Source organism: Sylvia atricapilla, chromosome 16 (genome assembly GCF_009819655.1).
Source record: "Sylvia atricapilla isolate bSylAtr1 chromosome 16, bSylAtr1.pri, whole genome shotgun sequence".
NCBI classification, from domain to species: Eukaryota; Metazoa; Chordata; class Aves; order Passeriformes; family Sylviidae; genus Sylvia; species Sylvia atricapilla.
Window position 1 is genome coordinate 12,819,092 of NC_089155.1, and position 19,653 is coordinate 12,838,744.

A 19,653-nucleotide genomic window follows, 5' to 3' on the forward strand; every position below is an offset into this window, starting at 1 on the left:
AGCTGCAATCAGCACGGCTGTAGCCGCCGTGTCTTTGTTCACATCCAGAAGTTTTCACGCCCGGAGAATTGGGGGATAAAGTTAAAAAGCTCCGAGGCCCTGAGCCCCGGGAGCTCCCTCAGCGCGGGGTGAACTCGCTGGGATTCCAGCCGGGAATAAAACCACCTTTGCAGCTCTGGGAAGAGCTTGTCCAAAATCTCTCACCTTTACTGACTGATTTTTATTTTATTTTTTTTCCCCAGCTGGAGAAATGCCCTGAGAGCCCCGGGCTGTGACAGAGGATGATGATGTGCCTGCTGTAGATTTATCAGGAGTCAGGACTTCTCCTAAAGTTTTCCTTTGTGCTCAGGTACCACCATTTCCTATTGACCAGATGTTGTACCGTGTTGCATTTGTTAAAACCAAAAATGAGCTTTGCAGCTCTTTAAACAAAACAAAACAAAACAAAACAAAAACAAGTCTGTAATTACAAATTTTGAGTAAAGTCCTCAGGAAACAATCGATGTTGGGATATCATAAGTTACAGAACATTGTGCAGCTACATTTAAAGAGAGACTTTACAGGAATCAAAAAAAAAAAATTAAAAGGGAAAATACATTTATCAGACATACATAGAGAACAAAAAAAAAAAAGAAATCAGTCCGAAAATCAACAACTTTTGCTCCAATACACAGCAAACATTCCCGTGACAATGACATTTCCAGGCAGGATGTGAACAGTGGAGAAGAAAGTGCAGATTTAATTCTTCTGCATCAGCTGCTGTGGGGCGGATCTCGACCTGCTAACAGTTCACCCAGGGAATTCCTGGTGGGAATTCTAAATGTGGGGATCTCCACTGGAACCCAGGAAATTCCTGGTGGGAATTCTGATTGTGGACATCTTCACCTGCACTGACATCCAGGGAATTCCTGCTTGGAATTCTGGTTGAGGGAATCTTCACCTGCTAGGAGTTCACCCGGGGAATTCTGGTGGGAATTCTGAGTGTGGAGATCTTCACGTGCTAACAGTGCACCCAAAGAATTCCTAGTGGGACTTCTGAGTGTGGGAATCTTCATCTACACTGACACCCAGGGAATTCCTGGTGAGAATTCTGAGTGGGGAGGGATTTTCACCTGCTAACAGTGCAACAGCACCCAGTAGGAATTCTGAGTTGGGGGGGATCTCGACCTGCTAACAGTTCACCCAGGGAATTCCTGGTGGGAATTCTAAATGTAGGGATCTCCACTGAAACCTGGGGAATTCCTGGTGGGAATTCTGATTGTGGACATCTTCACCTGCACTGACATCCAGGGAATTCCTGGTGGGAATTCTGATTGTGGAGATCTTCACCTGCTAACATTTCACCCAGGGAATTCTGGTTGGCATTCTGAGTGAGGTAATGTTCATCTGCTAACAGTTCATCCGGGGAGTTCCTGGTGGGAATTCTGAGTGGAGAGATCTTCACTGGCACCAGGGAACTCCTGATGAGAAATCTGAATGGGGGATCTTCACCCGCTAACAGTTCCTCCAGGGGATTCCTGGTAGGAATTCTGAATTGTAGGGATCTTCACCCGCTAACAGTTCCCCCAGGAAATTCCTGCTGGGAGTTCTGGGTGCGGATCGGTGCCAGCAGCAGCAGCTCCCTCAGTCCATCATGGCTCTGAACTGCTGCGTGTACTTGGCCAGCTGCTCCGTCTGCTCCCGCAGCTCCCTGCTGGCCTCGGCGTCGGGATATTTGAGGGCTGCACTTTTGGTGGCCAGGGCCAGGTTCTTGAGGAGGCTGCAGAAGCGGCTGCTGCTGTGCAGGACGTCGCTCCTCGCCTCCCTCTCCTGCGTTTCCTGGCACAGGGAATCCACCAGCTTCTGCCCCACCATGATGATGAGTTTGCTGTGGGAGATGAAGATTTCGGGGGGCTGCTGGCTGCTGAGGCTGGCGGCGAAGACGCCGATGGCCTTGTGCAGGGCAGCGAAGCACAGCCTGCAGTGCTCTGGCAGGGGGATTTTCCTGGCAGGCTCCTGCCTGACGGCGTTTGCAGTCTTTTTGGCGCACGGCAGAACCTGGAGGAAGGGTTAAAATAAAGATAAATTCAGCCTGGTGTCACGCACGCTGGTTGTTTCTTTGGTGGCTCTACCCTAAATTCTCCAAGTCGCCCCACCCTGGAGCCTTTACAGGAATTTCTCTTTACATAAAGCGATGGAAATTATCCTGATTAGCTTTTTTCCCCCCTAAATACAGTTATAATAATGGATTGCACACAAAGTGCTGCAGCCAAGCACCAATCCTGTACACATTCTGGCCTAGAAGTTTTCAAATAATACAAAACATTGATCTTTAATGGACTTAATCAGGGTTATGAATGATTAAAATGCACAAAACAAGAGTCAATTTAGCGCCAGCGCACAGCAAGATACTTTGAAATACTGATTTTCACAGCCTTATCCCAAATGATGCTGAAAGGCAATAAAATAAACTGTATGACTTTAAACTGCAGTTGTTTGGTTGAGAAAAATAAGTGTTCTTCACAGGTTTTCAGCAGTAATTCTGGGAAAATGATCTCTGAGAAGCTAACAGCTCTCTATGTATAGAGATGTGTGTCTGAATGTGAATTACTCTGAGTCTGAGCTACTACAGAAATCAGGAACTAAAAGCCCTCATAAATTATATTTTCCAAGTCAGAAATACCTTTAGGTTTGACTCTGTACTCTTCTTTGCTACGTCTTTACCTGAAATGACTTTGTGTGCCTGTTACAAATTGAAATGAAAGTGAAGATGAAACAACTACATGAAGTATTTAAATATAAATGTGGTTTTCTCTTATTTCATGGGGAAGCAACTACTTGTTCTGTAGCCTTCGTGTTATAAATAGAAATGGAGAATTCATTAGAAGGAGCTGTAGGTTTTTTCCTCATAAAAACATGATCCTACAAGACCTGAGACTGAAACCAACATCAACAAAACGTTTCAACAAAACATTCCCAAAGTTTTCAGGACGAGCCAGCATTTCTTTGGGAAACTAAGGGAGATATTCTTAGTAGACATTTTAGTCATTCTAAGGAGATTCTAACAATCATCCAAACTGAATGTGACAATTCACAGGGTTTAATTTCTATGAAAACAGGATTTCCACAACACACCTCAAGTTAGGAAGGAACATCTCTTGTCGTGCCAAGCACAATGTAGTGGCCGGAAGGGAACTGTGAGGGAAAAGGGAAGTAAGGAGTTGCAAACTCCCAAATCCTGCTTCATAAACGGATTTAAACTGGCAAGAACAATAACAATGTTTTATTTTCTCTAATGATGAAAATTACTCGTTGTACACGTGCCATCCAGCACTGTCACAAAATCCTGGATCCACGTAAAGTCTGGAAAACGGGATGCAGAGGAAACTGAATGTGGCAATGCAAAGGTAAAATAGTGCTGACAGTTAACAGCCTAATATCTGCAAAGGGTGAAGAACACAGAGAGGAAACCCCAGTGTCACTGACCTGTAACTGCACATAATCACAATCCTCAGTGGAATTCTCTTCTGGTTTCTCCACGGGGACCTGGCTTTGGCTGGACTTCTCAGGAGCATTTCTTTGGAGTGACTCAATTTCTACTCTTCTTGGCACCGGGATTTGTTTTGCCATTTTGCATTCCGGGTTCACTTTTGGTGGCTTCTTTTCTTGTTCTTCCTCATTTTTCCTGAAGAGCAGCTTCCCGTTGGCGATGATGATGGACACAAACCTCTTGATGTCCTCTGGAATTGTCCGGGCCACCATAACGAAGCGATCCAGGTCGTCAGGGTTGTTCTGGGGCTTCCTGAGCACCAAAGCCTCCAGGGACCAGCTGCAGCCGTTGAGAGCTTCCCTTGTTTCTGTCAATATTTTGTAGGAGTTCATGAGGATTTCCAGCTGTTTTTTAATTCTGGCCTGCAGGTTGTTATCCGTGAGCTTGGAGGCATTTCCCCTCAGGGCTTGAGCAAAGGCCAGGAACTCTCCCAGTGACACCTTTATGTGGTCCACTGCCCTGTGGATCTCCTCCAGGCTTTTCTCCAGGTGCTCCTGCAGTCTCCACTTGCTGCTGACAAAGATCATTAAGCTGGCGATGGAGCTGGACACGCCGTGCTGCAGCCGAGTCAGGGTCTCAATGGCTGCTTCCAGCTCCAGTTTGATTTCTAGGACAGGCTCTGGTGATGGTGAGAGCGTAGGAAACGGCTCAGCAGAAGAGCTGGAGGATGAGGAGAGAGTGCTGCTTCTGCTGTCTGCAGTAGAGACACACAAACTGTCATTTTCTGCCTTGGCATCCACAGGGAGCTGTGGAGAAGCCCCCCGCGCTTGGTCTCCAGAGTTGTTGTTTTCCACCTCTTTCTTGGAGTGCCCAGCGCTGGGCAAACCTTTGGGAATATCATAAACGTTCTCCTCAGAGATCTGGCTCTCAGCCTTGGCAGGCAGGAGGCTCGGGGGCACCTCAGAGCTGCCGTTCTGTGGCAGGAGGAGCAGGTCCCGTGAGGGCGGCACGTCGTACAGGGGCAGTTCTGGGTGGGTTAATTTCCTCTGGGTCGGTGGAATGTCGTACAGCTGCGGATTTCCAGCCTTGCCTTCTGCGGCTGGAGCCTTGTACCTGGCTGGGGGAATGTCGTACAGCACCTGCTTCTCCACAGGCTGGCCAGGAGGGTTTGGTTTGAACCCAGGATTCTCAGGGGATACCGGAATATCGTAAATCCATTCGGACTTCCGAGGGTTTGGCAAAGTGTTGTAATGGCCACAGCACTTCTTCTGAGCTTTATTTTCTGAGTCATCGAGTTCTCTTTTGGGAGGGACATCATATAACTGCAAGAGAGCACGGAGGGTTCATAAACCATCTTTTTAAAGAAGAATAAGAAACAGAACTGAATTCTCAGGGCACATAAATATCCACTGATATCAATAGAACAGCACCATGGAAAGGCCACCTGTATTTTTTATTTTCTAACGTGCACAAGCTGCACGTATAAAAGGTAAAATATTTGGAGCACAGGTGATTAGATCCTACAGCAGAGTCCCCAGCCAGTGAAATCTGTAGGCACTTGATTTTCCCATTCTCATGCACACCCTGACAAGCAATAAATCACTGACAGACACCACTGACTCTGCTCAAACATCTTCAATGAATGTAAATTTTGCTTGATACAGATATATGTGTGTACAGCTGGAGTCTAAGCTGGAAAAGGGAAATTCAGGACCATGTGTTGTGTAAAAAACAGTGGGGAAAAGATGGGAAACCTGTCCCTGCTCCAAGCCAGCCATCTCCGGAGTGACAAATTAGTCTGTGCCCACCAAGCCTTACTTACATTGCCTGCTGCTGAGTCCTTCTGGCTGCCAGCTCCTGCTTTTTCTGGCTTGGATGGGATGTTGTAAAGCTGCTTCTGCTCTGCCTGGAAGCTCTCAGTGGATCTGCCCAGCATGGAGCCCTTCCGTGTGCTGGGCGGGGTGGCACCACTCTGCTCAAAAAGGAAAAAAAATTGGTTTATTTTCATCCTTTTTAGAGCCTTTTTAGGGCCTTGAGTGGGATCAAAGGCTTTGGGCCATACATGAGTAGGTTCGGGGCTGAGCAGGGATCACCTCACACACAAAGTGGGGGACTCCAGGCAATCTGTGACAAAATTGGGCTGGGCTCAGCCTTGCACTGCCCGGGAGCAGCAGCAGGGTTGGGGAGTCCCCTGGAGCTGCCCCAGTGCCACTCACACCTTTGTGTGGGAGGTGACAGGATGGGGCTGTGCCTGTCCCATCCTGGTGGAGGAAATTCAGTGACATTCACTGACCCCAGGGGAGTGGGACAGCACCAAGGACAGGATTGTGTAATGGGACACTGTGACACGACCAGATCCAGGGCGTGTTTTTCCCAGGAGGAGGGCGGTGAGGGTGACATTTAATTTCTTGCTGAACACGCGCTTGTGACTCTTCTCTGAACACCCCCAAGTCACCAAATGACACCACCACGTTTCCTCATGGATTCAGAGGCAGAGGGGTTGCTACTGATACAGAGAATTCAGTGAAACATCACTAGTGTCAACTTCTCTGCCTCGGAATCCAGGGGGAAGCATCTTGCTGATAGAAAAAACCAGAAGTGTTCATTCGAAACACACCAGATTTAAGACACATCCCTCTAAATTCCTGAGAAGCTCAGGAGAACGGAGCTAAAAATAGCTGATTTTCTTCCCAGTCGTACAGAAAGCCAAGAGTGTGGCAGCGGAATTGAGCTGCAGGTCTGTGGGGAGGGAGCAGGGCAGGACTCACCTGTGCCAGCAGGGACCCGCGGGGCTGTGGGGACGGGACATCGTACACGTCCCCTCTGATGTTCGGGGCTGAAGCCCGGCAGGCTCTCGGGAGGGTAAACAGGTGCTTGGAGAGGAGAAAATAAAAATAAAATAAAATAAAATAAAATAAAATAAAATAAAACTGCATCGGCAGGAAGCTCAGGACGGCTTTGAAAAGCTGAATAATCCGCTGTTGGAGTAATCACTCTTGAGTGATAAAAACCTTCAGCTCTTCACTGAAGGTGAGAGACAGGAACCAGCCTTACAAGCAATAGCATGTGTATTCCCAAATAATTCTCCTTTGACAGAATTTCTGGTACTTTTTGGTAAAATCTGAACTGGCACATACCTGTCAAAGACAATCTGCTTTACTAACCACGGGACAGAAAGATTTGACGAAAATCCAGCTGCAGTTATCACTTAAACCCTTAACTGCCCAAAAGCAGAACCACTTCAGAAAGGAAGTGGGGGAAATTTCGACTTCTCCAAGCCCACAGTCATCGGGTCAAGTCAATTTAATGTAAGAGCAGCAAAAAAGTGCAGGCTGAGCATTATTCTGTAGTTATGAAAAACTGACTCATTTGGAAGGAGTAAACCTTGATGTCCTGTCCAGCGCCATAGACAGGGAAGTCCAGTATGGGAATTATATCTTTGCAGTCATATCCTCCTGTTTGATTAGAACATCATTTGAGCAGCCATGACCAGACCTGTGGGATGATTAATGCCTCAAAATATGAATGCTGGGTTGGGACCTTTCTTTTTTTTAATTAAACCACCAAAACATGAAATTTTTTTCATCCAGTCTGCCTTTAGCCTGGCTACCTTCAGGCCATTGCAAACCACTGACCTCCAGAAACACTGCTGGGGTGAGAAATTCCAGTTAATGAGTTTGAACTGGAAGGAGTGATTTCCATCATGCAAGTCCTGCAGCAATTAAACTGCATATGTGTATGTTTATGCAGGGGACATATGGGAGAGGAAGAAGAGCGCAGCTTCACTCTGCCCGGGTCAGCTCTCATCTGAAAACAGGGAAATAAGAGTGAAAAATCCCCTCAGTGCTCTGTGACAGAGAATCAAAGGATCCCAAAATGGTTTGGATTGGGAGGGATCTTAAAGACCATCTGTTCCACCCCTGCAGAGGGCAGGGACGCCTTCCACCATCCCAGGTTGCTCCAAAGCCCCTCCAGTGTGATCTGGAACTCTTGCAGGGATGAGGAATCCTGAATGTGAGTGCCATCTTTGCAAAAATAGGGGCACATCTTCCCTGAGTGAAAGGGTAAAAGATAAGAGGTGTCAGGTCTGCTTCCAGATGGACAAATCTGAGAATCCAGCGAAAAGGAAACTCACTGGATGTCACATCTTGGTACTTTCTCAGGTCCTGTCAGTGGCAGTAGAACCAGAAGGCGCCGTGTGTGTGAGGCAGAAGCCCTGAGGTTTCTCTGTGGAGTGAAATCACCCCGGCTCCAGGCTCCAGGGATTTCTTTTTGTTTCACTGCTTTCAATCAGCTCCCTCAAAGACTCGTCGTGGCTTTTCCCAGCTGCTCAGAGGACAGCTGAGTATGCCAGGAGCTTTGCCAGCTGTGCCCCGGGATCTCTGTGGGACGGTCTGGATCGTTCTGTGCTCCCTGAGCTCCCCTGCCTTGGGGACAGCTTGTGACCACCAGCGTGCAGCTGGTGTGGGGACAGCTGGGACACCGTGCCACGGGCAGCCCCACTCTCAACTTCTGGATAATAATCAGAGGCCGGGACATTTCTTTTTCATTCTTCATTCTCAGACTGGACGTGGCTTAGGTGGATAAATTCATGAAATGAGACAGAGAGAGCCAAGGAGCTCTTCTGACAGACCATTCATCCGCATAATGAATAGATGACATTTTCCACCTGATTTGCTGGCACAACACGGAAAATTGATGCCAATCCCTGATTCAGTTTGCAAACGGCTCCTTTAGGGTCAGGATTGTGGAGAAATCAGATCACAGCAAGTGCAAAAGAGTCTCTTGTAGCTGTACTCGGTTTGAGTTTGAGTTATGGTTTTGTGCACTGCAGCTGCAGAACTAAAAATGAGGTTTTGGTCAGCAGGAATGCCCTGAGTTTGTTGTTTCCAGCACCCACCTGCCACCCATCAGGAAGCAGCGAGGAGGTTTCCATGATTGGCCTTCCACACAGCAGGAGGGAAGGTGGCTGAATGAGCCCCATAAATCAAGGATCATTAAATCAGCCTAAACCACTGTATAGCTGAATTTTCTTCCTTTTCCTCTTTCAATTAGAATTTCTAATGTGATTTCCATACACAGAATAAAGAGCCACCCAGGGCTGGAGTGCTCACAGAACTGAACCAGATCTCACACTTCAAACCCTGTCTCCACCTGCCCTATTTCCCTTTCATTAATGAACATTCCCCACTCTTTTTTATTTTTTTTTTAAGAAACCAAAAGGTTTTGATCTTAAAAAAAAACCCAGCAACATGTAATCAAATTGTTGTGTTCCTTGTATGTGTTTGTTTGAGTGTCACACACGAGGAGCTGGGAGAAAGAAGAGCCGGCCAGGGAGCTGTAATGAAACTCCAGAAAACCAGTTTGTTCTCCTTTATAACTGGGGGAACTGGTGGCAGCTCTCCTCCTGTACACCTTGGTCAGTGTCTCAGCAGCAGCAAAAACGAGCTGGGAGAGAAACTGGATGAGGGCACACAACAAAACTTTGTGTCCTCCTGCCTGTCTGGCAGGGGCAGACTTTGTGCAAGCCTACTGACAGCACAAGAGAGAAGCAGCAGCATTCTGAGCTTGCTGAGCTGCTGGAGGCAGTAAAAAACCAGACCTAACCCAGCAATTACACACCAAAGAGTGATTTTTTAAAATCTATTAGTGATGTTTCCTGTGCAGATGGATGCAAAGACCCCCCATGTGCCCAGAGGACTCTGGATGGCTGCCTGCTCTGGTGCATCAGAGGAGAAAGTTCTGTCTCTTGTTATTTTAACTTTGTAAATCATTTATAGATTGTCCCAGACAAATGGTATATTCTTTACTTCCTGCCCTATTTTTGCAGCTGGTTTCAACTGTCAGAAAGGTGAGGGAGTACAGACCATAGACACTCTCATCATTTCTCACACGATGCTATAAACTGCTGCGAGTTTCCTAAACACCGTCATTCTTCTGCCGCAAACCCCACTGAAAATCTCATTTTCCCCACTCCCAGCGACCGTTTTAACAACAACATCGGCTGATTTTTGAGCTGCCTGTATTCTCACCTGGTGCGTGGAGTGCTTGGTCCTCTCGCTGAGCAGCTGGGCCGCCAGGGCCGGCACCTGGTACACGGCCTGGGCGGGGATGGCCGGCGGGTGGACCCAGCCCTCCATCTTCTCATAGGTGGCCGACAGCGCTGCGGCCTTGGGCACGGAGGGCACGGAGGGCACCTGGTAGATGTTGTGTGCTGCTGGCGGCTCCGAGGGCTGCTGGCCGTGGGCAGGGCTGGGCGGCAGGAGCTGCAGGCGGTTGGCGGGGGCCAGGCCGTGGTGGCCGTGCAGGGAGCACCGCCACCAGCCCTGGCTGCCCGGCACGTGCTGCTCCAGCACGGTCAGGATGTCCCCCCTGCGGAACGCCAGCTCGTCCGAGCACTCGGCCTTGTTGTCGTAGAGCGCCTTGGCCAGGCTGTGCTGGGGACACAGAGCACAAGGACATTGTCACACCTGAGCTTGGTGTTCCCACCTTGCTGGGATCCACTTCCCACCTCCATCTCCGTTTAATCCACCCAGCCCTTTTGTCTTGGTTGCAATGGGAGATGTATTTTATTCCCAGCTGTTGAAGCCAGTTGAGGAGGTGTTTTTCTTTATCTCATAACTTTCTGTCAGTGGCCCAGCTGTTAAACCGGGTGGGGCCGTGTTCTTTATCCCTTCCAGGACCCGTCCTCCCCCAGGGTATCTGCTGTCCATGGGCCAGCCAGGCTCACTGCAGGGCTCAGACAGTTACATCATCCCATTGGGACAGGCCCCGCCCAGGGGGAGGAGCCCAGCATTCCCACCTGGATCAGCGCTGGGGTTCAGAACCCAGCACAGCCTGTGTGCACTGGATTCCCAGAGGAGACCAGACCCAGCTCAGCACCACTGGGCCCTTCTCCAGGATCATCTCTGCTCCACCAGAACCACGGCTGGCCCTGCAGGAGGGCTGGGCTGGGCTGACACCAACAGCCTGACAACAGGGGTCAGCTGTGTTCTGACTCTGGCAGGGATTTTCTTTTTTTTTGTTAATTTGATTTCTTCTACTACTACATTTTTAATATTCCTAGTAAAGAACTGTTATTCCTGTTCCCGTGTCTTTGCCTGAAAGCCCCTTAATTTCAAAATTATGATAATTCAGAAGGAGGGGTTTTACATTCTCCATTCCAAGGGAAGCTCCGGCTTTTCCCTGCAGACACCTGTCTTTCCAAACTAAGACACCCTTTCCCATTGAACAACCTCTCTCCAGCACTGGCTTCAGAGTTAAGCTGTTGCACTTTGTGTCTGCTGCTTTCAGTGCAATAAAGAAATAGATAATAATGAGATTACTGTGATATATTTCTTCATCACCTTTTCCTGCTCGAGGCTCTTGAAGATCACTGCTAATCTTCGTTATTTAGATTTGTTATATTGGACTTACATATATTGGGCTTGTAAGCTAAAGCACAAGAAGTTCCTCCTCAAAATGAGGAAGAGCCTCTTTCCATGAGGGTGGCAGAACCCTGGAACAGCAGCCCAGGGAGGGTGTGGAGTGTCCCTCTCTGGAGACTCCCCAGACCCACCTGGATGCCTCCCTGTGTCACCCGCTGCAGGTGACCCTGCCTGGGCAATGGGGGTTGGGCTGGGTGATCTCCAAGAGCCCTTTTCAACCCTAATGATTCTGTGATTCCTACATGAAAAATAGGTGGTTTTGCCATTGTCATCCTGGGAATTCCTCATCTCACACCTTACTCATTACGAGATCACAGAATTCTGAAATGCTTTGGGTGGGAAGGGACCTTAAAGATCATCTCAATCCCACCTCCTCCCATGGGCAGGGACACCTTCCACTGTCCCAGACTGCTCCAAGCCCTGTCCAGCCTGGCCTTGGACACTTCCCAGGATGGGGCAGCCAGAGAGCCAGCAGTTAGCTTTTGTCACCCCAGGCATTTGTGCAAAGGGTAGAGAAAGCTACGGATGTAATTTTTTTAGGGTTTTTTTTTTTTTTTCAGTACAAGATAGATTTTGCTTTCAGCTTTAAAATTGGACTGTCTGCTCTGCAGTCAGCAGGACACTGGCTGTGTCTCAGCATGAATTTCTTATCAGAAAGTGCAAGTAATGTCCAGAGAGATAGCACCCAAATAGGAAACGTGATGCCTTGTATTTTCGTCCGGAGCATTTGCTGTGAGGCAGCAGCTGGTTTGGAGCTGCAGCAAGAAGAACTGAATTGTCAGCTCAGCTGGCGGCCAGGGCCCGCTGTTGGCTGCAGGAGTTCTGTGGTCACAGCCCCTGAACAAAGGCTGTTCTGTGGGACAAGGGCAGCTGCCAGGGCTGGACAACAGCCCCTTTGGCCTCATGGTCCAGCCTGGCTTTTGCCTTGACCATGGGAGTCCCCTTTCCGTTGGGACAATGCCAAATGCTGGAGTCAGGCCCCCAGGAATCCCCCCCTGGGCCGGGCTGGGGCTCTGCACTTAAAAAAATACAGGGAGAACAGCCAACTTTTCCTGTTATTCATCAACTCTGCTCCATCCTTGGGTTGGGATGCTGCACACACACACACTCCTGAAGGACAGACCCTCTTCTTCAGCCCCGAGGAGGCTGGGCAGAGGAAGAAAAACCTGGGATGAGATGATCTTTTCCAGCATGAAGAGCCTTATGCAGGCACAGTCAGGAAATGGGTGAAGGGTCAGGGGCTGAGGCTCCCTGGGGCACACACAGCAAGGCTGCCCTTCCTATCTGCACCCACACGGCTGACAGGAATCTTTGGTTCACCCTGTGGTTTTAGAAGGTGTGTAAATATTGATGTTTCCCCAGACAAGGCTTTCCTGTGGCAGCAGCACACTCAGGATGCTGCTGTGCCTAATTTTATAACCAGAGACACAAACCTTTCCATCGTAGGGGTCCCTGCTCGAGGCACAGCACACATTCCTCTGGTTTGGCCAATAAAGATGTTTGGCCCATAGAATTTTATTGGTTTAGCCAATAAAATATCCCAGGGCCAGCAGCCCCCAGGCAGAGGCCAGGCTGAGGCAGGACAGGGCGGCTCAGATTTTGCATTTCTGGAGCTCACACTGGGCAGGTGGGCTCACAGCTGTCATCAACACAAACCCAGGAACCTCTAGAATCATCCCAAATCAAGCCAAGCAAGAGATTAATTAATTAATCAATCAACTCACAGGGCACTGTGGGGAACTTGACCTAGCTAGAAAACAAACCTGATCATGGATCATTTCATATCCAGAGAGCTGGAATGGGAAAATGAACACTTTGAGGGAAGTGCTGGAGACAAGCTCCAAACTCCAGTAGAACACAACTGAACTGGGAGGTTGTAAGACCTTGGGTAAGCAAGGTCTCTCTCTCTTAAAGAGAAGAGATTAAAAAAGAAAAACAAGCAAACAAACCCTAAAGGTTTTCCAGCTACTGGAGGGCTTAGTTAAATTCCAGGTTTCAGGACAGCCCCTCAGTACTGTTGGAGCTGGAGAGCACACCTTGGCCATCCACTGCCAGCATTTCAGTGTTCCAGCACGGGCAGGAGTTGCAGGAGGTGGGTGCTGGCTGCCAGGTGTGTCTGCAGGGCCCTGGGCTGGGGTTATCTGCACTGCAGCCTCTGCGTCACCCACGTGGGGCTGCCTGGGACATGTGTGACACATCACTGTGGCAGCCCCTTCCTCTGCTGCGAGCAGAACATCCCTGCCCTGGCTGTGACTGTAACAGGAGCTGCATTCCCAGGATCCAGAGCCCTGGGGGATGCTCGGAGAGGAGAGGAGAGGAGAGGAGAGGAGAGGAGAGGAGAGGAGAGGAGAGGAGAGGAGAGGAGAGGAGAGGAGAGGAGAGGAGAGGAGAGGAGAGGAGAGGAGAGGAGAGGAGGAGGAGAGGAGAGGAGAGGAGAGGAGAGGAGAGGAGAGGAGAGGAGAGGAGAGGAGAGGAGAGGAGAGGAGAGGAGAGGAGAGGAGAGGAGAGGAGAGGAGAGGAGAGGAGGGAGCTGTGCTGGGAGTTTTTCCCTTTAGCCAGCAGAGCTCTGTCCCTGCAGTGGAGCTCTCTGGTGCTTTGTGTCCCTTAAATAACCAACGTGGAAAAGCACTAAAGCAACACAGGTGAGGTCAGAGTGATTTTCCTTCTTTGCTCGTGCGGTAGTTTAGCACTGATCAGAGAAAAGTGAACTCTTTGTAATAGGAGAAAGATGTCTGAAAGGTGTCTTTTTTTCCTTTTCTTTTTCCTTAGTGTATGTTAATAAACTATCTGTTTACCTTGAAGTTAGGTCTGTTTTCATCTTTTACTCCCAAAATCTTGTCTCCCAGGAATAAAAAAGAGGCAGACACTCAAAGCCCTACACTAAATTTGGCAAAATAAATTCCAGTGAACATAAAACCACTACACAGCTTGCTGCTTCATCCCCATCAGCAGCCTGTAAAACCTCTCCTAAGACAAAGAACACCCTAAAAGCCCCACAAAAAGCACCTTGAGTGGGGCTGTGCTCTCACTGAGTGGGTTTAAAGGAGCTGGTGACAGAGCACAGGCGTGGAAAAGAGGAAAGAAATGTCCCCTGAGGCACTGAGACCCTCAGAGGGCAAAGCAAGGGTCTGACACTGAAGGGATTTGCAGGGCAGGGGCTCTGCAACAGCCTCACTTCCAAAGTTCTGATGTAGCTGGAAGTGCTTCTCCTTTCTTGGAGCGTGGCTCAGATGTGGAGAGAGTAATTCCCCTCCCAAATTGGACTTTTCACATCTTTGTTGTTGGCAGATCCTGACCCAGCACTGGGCCCTCTGTAAAGCCTCGGCGGCCCTGGGGAGTCGTAGGAGTGAAAGCTGCCACCTCATGTTTATTAATGGAGGAATTGTAATTAAGAGCAATAAAGCTGATCAGTGCACAGGTCTATAATGTAAAATTTTCTACCCTCAGACTGACATCTGTGCTCTGTGCACACAATAGATATTTATGCTAAGGGAAAAAAAAAACCGTCCCACTGTTACTAAAACCTCCTGATGCCTCTCCTACCCCAAGGCTGACCTTCAGCATCGAGGACCACACAACAGAAAAAAAAATCATTATAAAATATATACAGACATTGCTAGAAAAGTCCAAGTGAACACAGTGATGTCCAGCACGTGATACCTTGAGCATCCCGCTCACCAAATAATTTCCTGAACAATTATTTCACGAATAATTCCTCACCGAATTATTTCCTGAACAATTATTTCATGAATAAACCCTCACCAAATAATTTCTCCATGCCCCAGTCCCATTCAGTTTGTATTTGGATATCTCAGTTTGCTACCCTATATTATGTCATGTGAATAGTGCACTAATTTATCGGATAAAAAAGATATTTTTCATTTGTTATCTTCATTTTGCTTCTTACAAACCCCTATTGGCATCATGTAAATACAGAAACAGTTTAACCCTGGGCGTGGTTTTGTGAATCAAGATGAATATTTCTCATGTTGCACATCCAATATGTGTGTGAGCTCTTTTACTGCAGGAAAATGGGACTTAAAATATTTGAGGAGGAGGAGGAGGAGATAGAGCAGCAGGCTGTGTTTGCTAAACAGCTCTGCTCATGCATCAGTGACACCTCTGACATGTTTACAGAGCAGCTTCCAGTTCATCTCTTCACCTCCCGACAAAGCTGCAGGAATAAACATTTTCCATCATCCGTTAGCTGGGAACAGGCTTCCCTGAGAATTCCCTTTTTTAGACCCCAGACCACGCTGAGTCACTGACATTTTTTGCCCAGTTAATTGTAGGGAGAGTTCACACCAACATCCACAGGAAAAGAGGAGGATTTACCTTAAAAGCTCAGATCATTCTCTACCTGCCTGTGCAGCATTTCCTGTGACTTGCAGGATTTTTTTTTCTGTTTTGTTTTGTTTTGTTTGCGTATTTTGGAAATGTTCAGCTCATACAGAAGTTTTGTGTGAGCTCCAAGGAGGAATGAACGTCAGGACTTGGCTTTTATTGCTTTAATTGGTTTTGTTACCAATTAAATTTTGTGGGGGTGGAGGAAGGTGCTGATCAGCAGCTTTTGAATTCTGAATGGTCCAATCAGTTTTGGATCAAACACAAAACGGCCGCTTAAAAAATTCAAGCTCACGAATGCTGCAGCTTCACCCAAGGCAGCGCTGCAGAGGTGGGGGATTACAAACTGGAATTCTGTCCGTTTCTCCCAAACTCCCTTTTTTTTTCCACCAATAAAGTCAATCAAATCCTGGCCGTGTCAAAACAGGATTTCACCCCGCTCACAGCATTTTTACATGAGTGCTCTCCTGCCCAAGTTCAAGGGAAAATAAACTGCCACTTCCTGCTGCTCCAAACACTCCCTGTGACTATTCCTGGGGTTTGACTCCTCAAACGTTATTTTTTTTTCCCCATGTGCACCCAACCACTTTACGGTTTTTTTGACTTTTTTTTTTTTTAAACCTTTTAATATCTTAATTACGCCTGGCTACATTTCTTTCTAAATGTGGCTTTACAGACACAGAAATTCCTGCTGAGTGTCCTTCTGCTTCCAAGGGTTCTCCTCAGAGCAGGGTCCTTCCTCCTCATCCTCCTCATCCTCCTCATCCTCCTGCCTATGGATCAGGCAGAACATCCCCGAGGAAGCTCATTAAGAGTGAACGGCAGATTTTTCATTGAAAAGTGATTTTTTTCTAGGAATTCCTGCTGCCGGAGGGATGCTGTGCCCTTTCTCCGTGCTGTGGTAGCAGTGGAGAAGCCGAGCTCAGGGTGGGGGATTTCTGATTCACAAAGGATCAGCAGCAGCACAATTCCCAAAGCTCCTGGGGCTCTCTGGCTGCACTTCACCCCCCAAAAAAATCTCATTTTCACCCTGCCCTCAGCACAGCCCTGCAAAAGGGGTCGTGTTTCTGAGGTTTTAATGACTGAATAACTCTTCCTGAGGTTTGAACGAATGAATGAAACGCGCCGAATAAACCGAGCGACGGATGATTTCCGAAAGAGATACGACTGAAATGGAGCTATTCCTCCGGGCAAAGCGGGTTTTCCAGGATGAGCTGGTGCGATGTGTACCCCCAGGCAGCAGCTGGGCTGTGCTCCTGGGCTGTCATTAGCCGGGGACACGCGGGGACAGCGCAGCTCTGTCCGGCTGCCGGGGACCAGCTGCACCCGCTGAGCCAAAGCCCACGGGGAAAACCCGCTGACAAACCACTGCAGCACGGCTCTGACCATCGCTTCTCCCCTGCCCCGAGGGGAGCAAACGGGATTTCCCCCAAAACCAGCGCTCTTTTCCTCTCCTGAGCTCCGCGGGATGCGGGCAGAGTGTCCGCCCTCCGGGGCAAAAGCTTTCCCAGGCTCACGGAGTGACTCCGGGCTGAAATCACTCGGCATTTTCCTCATCGCACAGTGACCTCAGCTCTCGAGACTTCTCCATCACCCATTTTCTAGGAATCAATGCAACACCATCCTCTTTTTTTTTTTTTTTTTTTTTTTTTTTTTTTTTTTTTTTTTTTTTTTTTTTGGTAGTGCACAGCTCAACTCTTAAACTCTTAACCTCAGTTCTTTTCTTTTTTTTTTTTTTTTCTTTTTCTTTTTTTTTTTTTTCCAAGAGAATGTGGAAGTGACCAATCTGGGTCATTTTTTTATCGTTTTTCATTAACTTGTCATTACTCAATATACCCAGAACAAACCCTCACCCTCCTCGGCCTCACTGCTGCTCTCGAGAAAGGGTTAATTCGGATTAGATTTTAAAAATTAGCACCACGTGCTCTGTTAGGGATGTGCGAATCAGCAGAACACACACGCTGCAAAGGGACCCTGCCAGATGCACATTTTACCCTCTATCCCTTACAAAAGAAACCAGGAAAATCATTAAATTAACTGCAGCAGAAAGAAAAGAGCCCAGTACTTACACTGACCTTCATTTTGCTGCCTGTTTCCCTGTTAGTCCATCACCTGAGGAGGAGGAGGATCTCCCAGCCCCGTCAGTGGGTCAGGCAGCTCTGGAGGCTCTGGCTGGAAGCCTGCAGAGGGGAAAGCTCAGCCTCTTTCCTGGGAGCCCCAGGAAAGCAGCTCTGGGCATGGGGGGAGCTCGTTACGTGGCAGAATTCTCTCCAGGGAGCCCCGGGGCTGCAGCTGGTGATGTGCAGGACACACAGAGTCCCCTGCAGGGAGAGGCTGCCCTGCTCTGAGCACAAAACCCCCGGCAGCAAGGGCTGCGCCAGGAAAAGGATTGCATTGGGAAACTCCTGGCTTGTTGTGTTTGTTGTGTTTGTTGTGTTTGTTTCTTTGGTTTGGGTTTGGTTATTTTTAATTTTTTTTTTTTTTAGTGGTATGAGGTTTGATACACTTTTAACCTCTCTAGAAAATTAAACCAATCTCCTTTGTGGTTATAAACCCCCCTGCAAAACAACCTCAGCCTGCAGAGGCAGAAAAGCTGAGGAGAAAAGCTAAACACGACCTGCAGCTGAAGGGTTTTGTTTCTTGGACTATTCTAAAAAAAAATGCTGGACTATTATTAAGGTATAATGTTATTTAATGTTTGCTGTTCACTTGGTAACAGCTGAGTCCAGGTCATGCTGGTGCACAGGTTTTACCACTTTGGACTGAGGATATCTTGAGGTTTGCAAATTCTTACTGGTTTTGCCTTTGTACACGCTGGCTTTTCTCTGGTAAAAGCCTCTTCCTTCCTCTTTCCACAGTAACTTGAAGATTAAATTAGACACTGGCTCTCAAAGCCACAATCCTGTAGCTAGAAAAGTCTTGAGTGTTTTGAGTGGAAAATGATGAATTGAAAAACTTCATCAACAAACTCTACACCTCTGGGCTGGGAGCAAACCAGCTGCTGTCCAGAGGAGAAAGAATTCCTGGCCCAAAGCAGCACATTTCAGTGCCTTTGTGGGTCTTTTCTTCTTATTTATGTTTTTTTAATACCATTGGCAGCAGTTTGACCCCTTCAGACACTCCATGCAGGTGATCAGGAGCCATTCGTTTGCTACCCTGGAGTTTTTCAGCTGCTCCAGCATTTGAAATGATGGGAGAAATATCAGTTACAAACCCACAACTCGTGGCCACAGAGCCACTTTCAAATATAATTAAATTTTGCCATGAATGAAGCCCAGAGGGAATTCCAGGGTCCCCTCCCAGTGTCCCAGGCTGCTCCAAGCCGCAGTGTCCAGCCTGGCCTTGGGCACTGCCAGGGATCCAGAACAGCCCCAGCTGCTCTGGGCACCCTGTGCCAGCCCTGCCCACCCTGCCAGGGAACAATTCCTGCCCCAGATCCCATCCAGCCCTGCCCTCTGGCACTTTGAAGCCGTTCCCTGTGTCCTGTCCCTTGGAAATCCTCTCTCATCTTTCCTCTTGGCTCCTCCAGGCCACACCGAGCTCACCCCAAATCTTCTCCTCTCCAGGGGAACAGCCCCAGCTCTCCCAGCCTTTCCTCCCAGCAGAGCTGCTCCATCCTCTGCTCATCCTGGAGCCTCCTCTGGGCTCTCTCCAGCAGCTCCAGCTCCTCCCAGGAGCAGCTCTGCAGGTGGGGTGTCACCTGAGCAGGGCGTGGGGACAGAGCCTCTGTCATTCCCTGTATTTGTGGGCGAGGTGGGAAGATCTGAACGGGGCATTTTAGGAAAGAGAAACCCCAGATCCACTTCATGCACATCCAGACACTGTCCCGTTTTCCCTCTGGCAGCCCCTCAGCCAAAGCTGCAGGAGCCCCTGGGACTCACAGAAATTGCAGCAAGGGGTGCAACGCTTCCTGTGCTGCCACTGGATACAGAACAACAAACAACCAGCAACATTTGCTGCCTGAACTCACACTGAAATCCTTTCCTGAGGTGTTTTCCCTGGGCAGGTGCAATAGTTGGGGCACAGGGATAATTGCAGAACGTTTTCTGTTGTAGGGTTGTTTCTCTACTCCTCAAGGAGTAGAGTAGAAAAAAACTTTCAGAGAGTAGGAAAAAAAACCCCTTTGCCCCTTTGTATTTTTATATTATTCAAATGTTGTAATAAACAGTACTGCCAGGGTGGTAGGGGCCTTATAAACATCAGTGTTTATAAAGTTCATCGATGATGTTGCAGAAATAAGTTTGGTTTTTTATTCCTTGTTGCAGAAATAAGTTTGGTTTATGATTTGGTTTTTTAGCTGGAGCTGACTGGGTGGGCTCTGGCTGTGTTTAAAATGCTCCCAGCAGAACAGGGAATCAGTTTGCTGCCATTACATTGATTTGTTGACAATCCACTCAAGAGAATTGGAAATAT

The 19,653-nt window shown here is 48.2% G+C and overlaps 1 protein-coding gene and 1 long non-coding RNA gene across 2 annotated transcripts; both read right to left on the reverse strand.

The window, feature by feature from the left end:
* Positions 1-461: 461 nt before the first annotated feature.
* On the reverse strand, positions 462-1,479 carry LOC136368643 (uncharacterized). Its single transcript, XR_010744877.1, has 2 exons — positions 1,275-1,479; positions 462-1,055 (listed from the first exon to the last, which is right to left on the reverse strand). It is a non-coding gene; the product is annotated as an uncharacterized lncRNA (long non-coding RNA).
* A 6-nt stretch (positions 1,480-1,485) lies between these two features.
* On the reverse strand, positions 1,486-17,362 carry LOC136368625 (cas scaffolding protein family member 4-like). Its single transcript, XM_066330961.1, has 6 exons — positions 17,310-17,362; positions 9,502-9,906; positions 6,238-6,342; positions 5,292-5,441; positions 3,466-4,791; positions 1,486-2,037 (listed from the first exon to the last, which is right to left on the reverse strand). The coding sequence occupies exons 1-6, from the start codon at positions 17,319-17,321 to the stop codon at positions 1,624-1,626; spliced, it is 2,412 nt and encodes an 803-aa protein (XP_066187058.1). The 5' UTR covers positions 17,322-17,362; the 3' UTR covers positions 1,486-1,623.
* Positions 17,363-19,653: the final 2,291 nt, after the last annotated feature.

What these genes read in the sequence shown, in the direction of transcription:
- LOC136368625 (XM_066330961.1), bottom strand. An exon ending in CCAAGCACTCCACGCACCAG is followed by an intron (nt 6,343 to 9,501) that starts GTGAGAATACAG and finishes CTCCTCTCCAAG; the next exon opens with CACCTGTTTACCCTCCCGAG. An exon ending in AGGACTCAGCAGCAGGCAAT is followed by an intron (nt 4,792 to 5,291) that starts GTAAGTAAGGCT and finishes GCTCTCTTGCAG; the next exon opens with TTATATGATGTCCCTCCCAA.